The sequence below is a fragment of the Erpetoichthys calabaricus genome, chromosome 2 (genome assembly GCF_900747795.2).
Source record: "Erpetoichthys calabaricus chromosome 2, fErpCal1.3, whole genome shotgun sequence".
NCBI lineage: Eukaryota > Metazoa > Chordata > Cladistia > Polypteriformes > Polypteridae > Erpetoichthys > Erpetoichthys calabaricus.
This window is the reverse complement of record NC_041395.2, coordinates 359818-370130: the sequence shown is the minus strand read 5'-3', so window position 1 is coordinate 370130 and position 10313 is coordinate 359818. Positions and strand designations below refer to the sequence as shown.

The following is a 10313-nucleotide window of genomic DNA, read 5'->3' as shown; positions in this document are numbered from 1 at the left end:
GACCACTGCCAGACTTTGTACTTTGTTGTCTTTTAATTCTTTTTCTGTCCTACATTGTCAGTTTTTTCTCCTTCACCATTTTGTTGTCATCAAGGTAGAAGATCTTTAGAAACAGTCGCTACCCAGCATGCCCTGTGACCCCAGCATGACTGAACACAATGAATTGATTTATTTCTCCTGTGCGAGTTTCATGAGTCCAAACCCAACAGTTTGTGTTGTGCTGTAATGGTCCTTTAGAATGGAGAGCCCACAACACAACCTGACTCTTTAGTTTGGGGACAAATCGTGTTTGAAACTTGTTATTTCCATCATTCTGAATTGTCATTTCACTAATTACTGTGTTTTAATTACTTGGGAGTGATCAGAATAACACAAAAATACTTCACGTCACTCACCGTACAGAAGCCGTCTTCTTCAGGCATTCTGAAACAAAACACATGAAACTTTCATGCGAGTCACGACTGAATACTGAATCCAATATGACATCAACCTTCTCTACTGACTGTTTGATCAAGCGTCCCAGTGTCCTCAGTGTCTCGCTATACCAGTGTAAGGACACGTAAACCTCAAATTCCATCATCTCCAAAAAGTTTTTTTGATCTTCACTTTCCAGTACACATTGACAGCAGTTAGATTTCTTCTCCCTGTAACATTCATGAAAACACAATGTTACAAATTGATCATGTCAACAGAATAATTCACTTCTAAATCATATAAAAAGCAGACCTTTGTATTTGACTGAACTTAAGGCTAACAAACATACATCCTATGGTGTAAAAAGGGTGACTGGGCTGATCCCAGTAACTGTAGCCCAGTAAGCCTCACGTTCATCACAGGTGAATTAATGAAAGGAATCATTACAGAGAAGATCGAGCAGCAGATGTGAAGAGCAGGAGTTTTAGCAAATACTCAACAATGGTTCAAATGAAGGAGGTCATGTTTTACTAATATGCTGGAATTCAATAAAGAACCAACAAAAGGCTACGATCAGAGCGGTGCATATGATAGATTAATAGATTTTCAGAAAGCCTTTGATAAGGTCCCACATGAGAGACCAGTAGTTAAAGGTAACAAATAGGAATTTAGGGTGCTGTGAGTAGATGGGCTCAAAATTGGCTCAAACACAGAAAGCAAAGGGTGATGGTGAGAGGAAAATTAAGAGGATTAGGTGATGTTAAGATGGTGTCCAGCAGGGGTCAGTGCTGGGGCCACTTCTTTTTTAATACGCTCTACATAAATGATCCGACAAGTGTCATACATGTGTGAGTAGATGGACGCTGTATGGACCAAGTGAGGGCAATTCCACGTCAGGCCAGAGGATGGAGGGGTGCGCAAAACCACCTTCTGTTGTCTCTGCAGACCAAATATGGGAAAACCTGCCTGATTCAACTTTGAAGATCTTTTTTCCGGTTCAGGCACCCAGAAGCATGTCACTTCCGGTTCCGTTATATCTCTTCCGGTCCTGGCCTTTAAAACCGCCATGTTTTCAACAGTAATTAATTTCAGTTGTAGAACTCGACCAGAGCACATAAGTACTAATTTGCAAATACCCTCTTGCAGTCAGGGACAATCTGTGGGTGGCTGCACCCAAACCTTTTTCTTGTGCTGATGCTGATTATTTTCACACAAGAATAAAATTAATAACCACTGAGGGACCTGGAGAGCATACAGACTTGGGCAAACTTGTGGATAATAAAATGTAATTTCTGTAAATGTAAAGTATCACTTGTAGGAAATAAAAATGTTAGGTTTGAATACACAATGAAAGGTCTGAAGATTGATAGCACACCATATGAGAAAGACCTGGGACTCATAGTGGACTGGTCACTGTCTACATCCAGAGAGTGTACAGAAGCCATTAAGAAGACATGTTAGTTTACATATTACAATGCGGTGGCGCAGTGGTTAGCACACTTGCCCGGTGATAGGAAATAAAGGTTCAAGCATGTATATCTTCCTTGTTGAGTCAGGATATTCTTTGTGACTGCGTAACTTTTTATGGGAATGCTTTCTTGTTGTGGAATTGTGCTGCATGATTTCCCGATGGGTGGATTCACCTTGTTGTCACTGAATCGGATCGCCACAGAGTTTTCATGATCTGGAGACTAGCGCCATATGAAACTGAGGTAAGATGTACTCCTAATTTAATGAAAGTAATACCAGCTTGTGTCCTAAGAAGTTGCTTGATTGTAATGATAAGCATGAAGGTAAAGAAGTAAGTTGTTTGATGGCTGTGATAAGTGAATAAGCATGAAGGGAAAGTCGCATTTAAGTGCGTTGAACAGTGAAACCTTATAAATAAAATAATAAGCACAACCTCGAGTGAATTTATAGCACGTTTGATAGAGTGAATGAAATACAATTGTAAAATAATTTTATTCTGTGAATGAAGTGCAATTGTAAAAGAGAACGTGAGTATGAGAATATGGGATGATATTTGAAAGAATGAAGCAATTGCCAAGTACTGTATGTTGAAATGACTGCAAAGAGTGAAGGCTGTTTGTTTGTGAACAATTGCTTTCTCCAGTGTGCTGAATGTTGTTTAAAGAACTTCTGCCTTAGCCAAGTAATCTACTTGGGCATGCAGTGGGATAAAATATAGCAAAGAAAAATAAAAGAAGATTAATTACTCTTATTCAGAGTCAGGGGTGGCAGATGCTCTTATATGTCATTTGTAAGTCTGTGTCTAACAGTCTGTGTTTGTCACCTGACTAATTAATAATGTGAACCAAATCCTAAAAGATATGGGGGACACCTCATATAATATCATAATAGGATAGTTGTAAGAGCCAATTTTAGAAAGTTAAAGTTTTGAGTTAAACTCATATTAATGTTTGCTTAATTTGAATAGAATATAAATTTCTTTCATAGTCATAACTTATGGTATAGTCTTTCCCCCCTATAAGTTAGCAAGAGATAGAACCTTCTTATTTTAACTGAGAAACAGTGAGATAATAAACTCAGTTGTTGTTCAGAACAGGTCCCAGTAAAGAGGGACTTGATAAACCCATTTTTAAGTTTAGAAATGGGATAAGCATACAGTTTTCTGACCGTTTTGAAATGGTTCCGAAATTATAAGTGATTAGTAACGATTTAAGATGTAACAAGATTAAGCTTAGAACTAAATTTTTCTTATTATAATTTTTCCTTTTTTTGCTATTTTAATTTTCTTTTTTGTCTGAACTGTTTTACTTTGAAACTTAACTAAACTTTTAAAAAATGAAGATATTTTGTCTGTGGGATCATTTCTGCATGTCAGGCCTTTGTTGAATCCCATTTTTTGAGTTATAGCTGCTGAATTTTGGAAACTTTGGGAAAACGCAGCTACAATAGTAATAGGGGATCATATCCAAGTTTAATTGTATTGGTAATACATGTGAATACCTAAAACTTCTATAGCAAGTAAAATCAAAAGTGATCATAAGAATATTAATTGACATTTGTAATGCATCCTGTGCCTAGTCAGTGAGCCTGAAATGTCTTTGAAGTCTACAAGCAGATGCAGTGTTAAATAAAACTGACCTATGACCTAGATGAATCTTAGAAAATTTTAACTGAAGGCAGAAGGACAGCCTGTAGCGTGGTCAGTTAAAGAGTTAAGAATTTAAAAATCTGAATTTCAATAAAAGTATTATAAACATAAAAATTATGTAACTTCAAAACTATAGATGTTCTTTTTCTCCAGATTCAGCAAACCCTGTGACCAATGGATGGAAACACAAACTATTTTTCTATACAAGCTGCAAAAAATAGCTTAAAGCAAGTTTGGGCAGAGAAATTAGATATAATCTGACCAAAGGGGTGGTGAATGTTTGCTTATCTATCATAGATTAATGAACAACAGCTATGGGAATTATTTCCTTGCATGCTGATTAGTTGTGCAAGTGTAAGTGTAAGGGTATAACATCCTGTATAATAAAAATGTTTAAATGATAATAATAATTGAAAAATACAAAAAGTTAAATGTTGCCATATTAAACTAGACTAATTTCTTTCTCTAGTCTTCATATCAAATACAGTGAAGAGGGTTTACATATTTTAATGTACAGTATGTCAAATCCATCCATCCATTTTCCAACCCGTTGAATCCGAACACAGGGTCACGGGGGTCTGCTGGAGCCAATCACAGCCAACACAGGGCACAAAGCAGGAACCAATCCCGGGCAGGGTGTCAACCCACCGCAGTAGTATGTCAAATGATTATTATTATCACTTCAGTAATTCTTAAATGTATTAGAACTGAATACATGCTTTCATTTGTATCTGTTAGTGATTGATTTTATGAAGATTTATTGTTACATCAATGTATTAAGGTTAGTGCTCAGTGATAATGCACATAGCTGGAGTTTAGTGTATTATCCTACTGAAGAAATATTTTCACTGGCCTGGTTTAAATGTAATAATTTACCATATTAATTTATCTCTAACTGTTATTGATGATATAAGACTGAGAACTGAGAGTCTAGGATTGTCATTAATAGTGCTGTATTGTATGATACATACTGTATATGATTGATAAAGCATTGTTTTATGTTATGTATTTGCTCTACAATTCACCCTTCTTTATTTAGCATAGCAAGTATTTTAGTTTGGCCACTCAATTTAGTGGTTGTTAAGGCCTTTCCAACTCAGTGGTAGAGCTTTATCAATGAAGAAAGGGTGGTGTTCTACGAACAAGATTTAAAGTGACTGTACTGCACTAATGACTCTTGGTCTGCTGCACATACCTGATAATAGCTGGTGGAGAAATGAATCGCTTTTCCAGAGTGGAAGGAGTGCGGAATCAAAGAAAGATTGTAAGCCCAGCTAAGTAAATCTGAAGCCATGATATTTTTGTGCAGGCATTTGCTGCAGAAACAAAGTTTTATTGACTTTAACAGAAACAGGCTGTGAAATGCCACTGAAGTGAGATGACAGCTGTTGAATGCAAAGGGTTCCCTTGATTTACTGCTGTATCCAGTGCAGGACAAGTGAAATGTTCCTCTGCTAAAAGGACAGTCACCATGTGTGCATCTCATGAGCTCTTTAATGGCAATCGGACTGTTTAGTTTCTGTTCCAGTAACGGCAAAGACTTTAGTTCCTGTACCAGCAACACATTTGTCTGGGATCTGCAAAGCCACCAAGCAAAAGACTTTGTCTACAAACCATTGAGTTGGACAAGGCATGTATATAGAAAACTTAGGAATATACTTGAAAAATGTTATAAGAGGGGCTCAAGGGTATAATAGTGAAGTTGGGGAGGATACAAATAATGTACAATTAATAAATAATACTAGTTAAAAACAATTATTAATCATAGCAATAGATCTAGAAGAGCATCTGATTTATGTTACAACTATCCTTCAACAGTCCATCAAGATGCTATATAGATTTATAATATAATCTGAGGCTATGGTACCTACTGCATGGGCTCAGTGATATTTAGTTACAACACTGACTATGTAAAACATAACAGGAGATCTCCACCTACACCACTGGTGGGATACAATGATCACTACTTAGTAACACCATGTTAAATGTAACTGTCCATGTGTACTGTAACTTATTGTTAATACTTATTTACGCTGGTATATTAGATGAATGAAACAGGAGCTATAGTGGCACTACACCCCACATTTCCACAAATGTTCTTGAGGAACTATGTACACTGTGAAGGGGGATCAAGTACCTTTTGCTTTGTGGATAAGACCTTCAAGTATCATTTTTGTCACAGATCCAGGGACAAAGGGTGGTTAGTAATAAGAATATAAGTTTAATGTCACTGTGCTCTGTACAAAAATTATTTTAGAAATCCACTCATATGTACAGGCCAGGCCAAAATTAGCACACAGGGGCTCTCAGCATTTAGAACTGCTAGGCAAGCATTTGAAGAGAGAAGGTACAACTACGAAAATAGGCATTGTACTATTTCTGTATGTTAGAGTTGAAATGGAATCCTCTCCTTCCCTTGTTTGGAACCTAAGTAAGGGCATGCACATGGAGAAGACAGTATAAAAAGACTTGGACAGCAGCCAAACAATTTGAAGCCGACGGATGAATGGGTGATATTGTCATCTGTCCTGAAAAGCCTTCCAGCGCAGCAACGAAAAATGGCAGACTGTATAGATCAAGATGCCACCTTGGTATTTGTCTTGCTATGGCTTCCCGTCTGTAATGCAGCACAAATCGTCAGTAAAGAAAGCTAAGTTATTTTCTCTTATGTGATTTTTACCGCCGTATCACTATTTTAATATCATATCTGCATAGTTTTCGGATACTTAAAACGCCGCAATTACAAAAGAACTTATTCCAACTAGGGAGCTAGCGACCCCTATCGGAAACAGCACACAACCCAGCAAGCATGTTGCGGGAGGCAGGAACAATCCCTAATATGCTTCCATATGACACTCAGGCAGTGGGCTACGACTCATGTTTTCATGGTGACTATGATATTTGATACCACTACTTTTTTATTTCAGGCACTGTGCGACTTTCTAAACTTTAACTTTCGAGTGTCTCTGCCGCTCTTTATCACTGAATCAACTTCCTTTTTGTGTTTATACTACTGCTTAAGCCAACAAATAGTATGTTTTTCCTTGCTTCCAAGTCGTATTCACTGAAATTTTTTTTTAACATGCTTTTGCCATTCTTTTAATGAAACACTGAATGGAAGGTGATATTTATATTGACTTGCATATTAAAATATGCAAAATTCTGGGTGAAGTTGGGGTGGGGTGAGGTGATCGACATGTGCATTGCATTTCATGCTGACTGGGATTCATGTAGCGGAAGTGCGTGGAAGTTGGCTTACACACGGTTTTGTGCATCTGAATTTTTTGTGCATACAGTGATCCCTTGCTATATCGCGCTTCGCCTTTCGCGGCTTCACTCCATCGCGGATTTTATATGTAAGCATATTTAAATATATATCGCAGATTTTTCGCTGCTTCGCGGGTTTCTGCGGACAATGGGTCTTTTAATTTCTGGTACATGCTTCCTCAGTTGGTTTGCCCAGTTGATTTCATACAAGGGACGCTATTGGCAGATGGCTGAGAAGCTACCCAACTTACTTTCTCTCTCTCTCTCTTGCGCTGATGTAGGGGGGTGTGAGCAGGGGGGCTGTGTGCAGCTGCTTCCTGAAGGACATGCTGCACGGTGCTTCGCATACTTAAAAGCTCAAAGGGCACGTATTGATTTTTGACTTTGTTTTTCTGTGGCTCTCTCTCTCTCTCTCTCTCTCTTCCTGCTCCTGACGAGGGGGTGTGAGCTGCCGCCTTCAACAGCTTTGTACCGGCGGTGCTTCGCATACTTAAAAGCCAAAAAGCCCTATTGATTTTTTTTTTGACTGCTTGCTTTGTTCTCTCTCTCCTGACATGCACTCCTTTGAAAAGGAAGATATGTTTGCATTCTTTTAATTGTGAGACAGAACTGTCATCTCTGTCTTGTCATGGAGCACAGTTTAAACTTTTGAAAAAGAGACAAATGTTTGTCTGCAGTGTTTGAATAACGTTCCTGTCTCTCTACAACCTCCTGTGTTTCTGCGCAAATCTGTGACCCAAGCACGACAATATAAAAATAACCATATAAACATATGGTTTCTACTTCGCGGATTTTCCTATTTCACGGGTGGCTCTGGAACGCAACCCTTGCGATGGAGGAGGGATTACTGTACATACATTTCCACTTCTGTCTGTACGCCGTGTTTTAATGTGAATTCTACATGCAGTGTTATACATGAGGCCCCTGGTCTTAAGTGACTGTGATGAAGTTCTCAGGTTATTACTACTACTACTATTACTACTACTAAAGTTGAGTAGCAGCAAAACTAAAATTAAACAATCAAGGCTTCAATTTTATGCTGTGGATGCATTGATAAATGCTGATTTAATTCAAGTCATAAGCATTTCCCAAATGGGCTCATATTAAAGCTTGAGCTAAAACTCTAAAAATGTCATCCTCCACCATCTCTGACATGATTAATAACACTCTTCACATTCGTTTCAGTCATATTTTGAGGAACTCCATGTTTAATCACTGGCTGGAAATACTCTGACATGCTTTGAATGGATATTGAAATTAACTTCTTTTAATACACTGACAAGAATACAGTAAACAGGAATTCACCCCATTAGCATTGCATTTTACTCCAAAAAAATGTAAAAAGCATTGTATTTTTTTTGGCATGAAAATACATTTTTATCAAATCACAAAAGTATAATAATGATACAAATAATAATAGTAATGATAAATAAAAATATGAAATGAACAATAGCAAAAACAATAATAACATTAATAATACTACTACTAATGATTCCAAAACAGTTTGTAATCTCAAAATGAGTCTTTCATGTGGTAAATGTTAAAGCACAGTGAAAGTCACAATCCAACTCCACAGTCGGGATAATAATCGCGTGTTTCTTTTCAGATTTTCTTTCCAGATTTATCAATTTTTGAACAGCACACTGCATAGGTACAATTTGGATTTTTTTTTCTCTGTTGGAGGTATATAATCAATTAAATGTCTACCAATAAGATGCTCTGGACTGATCCACAATGTGCTGGGTGGACCGCATCTCTTTAGCAGTAGTGTGGACGGTGGATGTGCGACAATGATTTGTTCTACAAACTGGCATGAAAGTTTGCATGAGACTCAGTTTCGCCAGATTTTTGTTTGTGCAAGATGAATGTATTCCAAATGCACCGTTCCACCAAATGACAACATATCTTTCTGTAGTATTTCTTTTAGCCTCCACATAACGGGATACAAAGTCAATTCTTGATCTGCATGATCTATGCCGCCCACCGTTCTATTGTATTTGAGCACAGCACAAGGCTTCATAACCTGCTTGTTGCCTTTTGCCTGTACAGTGACTGCAGCTGCATTAAGTACAGTGCTAAGAAGACAAACATCTTTCTTGTATTTTCATTTCAGCACAAGCACTTTGCCGTTTTGCCAATCTACTAGCGCACCTCACTGTAATTTAGCTCTGCCAAAGTCTTCAGGCATGTCCTGACGGTGGGGACGCACTGTTCCATATGCATCAATCTTTCTTTGCAGCAAGATGTCAAATAGCTCTGGTGAAGTATAAAAATTGTCCATGGTTACACAATAACCTTGGTCCAGCAGAGCTTCTATCAAAGACGGCACCGATGATGTAGCAACACCATACTGATTGTATATCAGAGTAGATACTGTCCCTTTATCCTTTGTATATAACAAAATTTCATATCTGTCCTGTTTTAGATTTACAAAGCTCGCAAACTTTATGTCAAATCTTACTCTTTTTGATGTGATGTACTGTATCTATGACAGTCTGCCCTTATAAGCCATAACACTTTCATCGATGCTGATATCACAGTCTGGAATGCAAATGCTCTGAAATTTTACCACAATGGCCTGGTATATCTCCCACATTTTCTTCAGTTTGGGTGCTGAATGGGCATTCTCATTAAAGTCTTCATTGTCTGGGTCTCGTCCGTTATGGGACATGGACATCTGAAGTGGAAGTCCATTAGCAGCTGTGTTATTTTTTCTCTTTTTTTATCATCCCAAAGTATCCTGTATTATTATGTTTATTCAATCTGAGGAGGCTCAATTACAGTATATGCAAGCATATATAAACATGAGTGGCAGAAAAAGGGCTCAGAAAGAAACAGAAAGGACAGTTAAAGATTCATCCAAGCCTAGATAGGAATCAAGTCCAAGCTGAAGGTACGGCTTGTTAGAGACTGACCTGGAACAGATAGGTGAAAACAGAGATTTTCTGGGACCTGATGCTGCTGATGATGATGATGCTCTAGCGCCTTCAACACAATCCAACCTCTGCTCCTTAGGGACAAGCTGACAGAGATGAGAGTAGATTCATACCTGGTGGCATGGATCGTGGACTATCTTAAAGACAGACCTCAGTATGTGCGTCTCGGAAACTGCACGTCTGACATTGTGGTCAATAACACAGGAGCGCCACAGGGGACTGTACTTTCTCCGGTCCTGTTCAGCCTATATACATCAGACTTCTAATACAACTTGGAGTCCTGCCACGAGCAAAAGTTCGCTGACGACACTGCTATTGTGGGCTGTATCAGGAGTGGGCAGGAGGAGGAGTATAGGGACCTAATCAATGACTTTGTTAAATGGTGCGACTCAAACCACCTACACCTGAACACCAGCAAAACCAAGGAGCTGGTGGTGGATTTTAGGAGGCCCAGACCCCTCATGGACCCCGTGATCATCAGAGGTGACTATGTGCAGATGGTGCAGACCTACAAATACCTGGGAGTGCAGCTGGATGATAAATTAGACTGGACTGCCAATACTGATGCTTTGTGTAAG

The 10313-nt window shown here is 38.4% G+C and overlaps 2 protein-coding genes across 2 annotated transcripts in view; one reads left to right on the top strand and one right to left on the bottom strand.

The window, feature by feature from the left end:
* The window catches only part of LOC114643014 (uncharacterized), a gene marked incomplete at its 3' end in the record, with an annotated part of 1911439 nt that overhangs the window by 1551754 nt on the left and 349372 nt on the right, over positions 1-10313 (top strand). The window lies entirely within an intron of this gene.
* LOC127526732 (uncharacterized) overlaps positions 365-10313 on the bottom strand; it is a 38525-nt gene continuing 28576 nt past the window's right edge. Inside the window, exon 2 of the mRNA XM_051923231.1 lies at positions 365-644. Coding sequence (XP_051779191.1) covers positions 392-644 — 253 coding nt within the window. The 3' untranslated portion in view covers positions 365-391. The remainder of the gene's footprint in view (positions 645-10313) is intronic.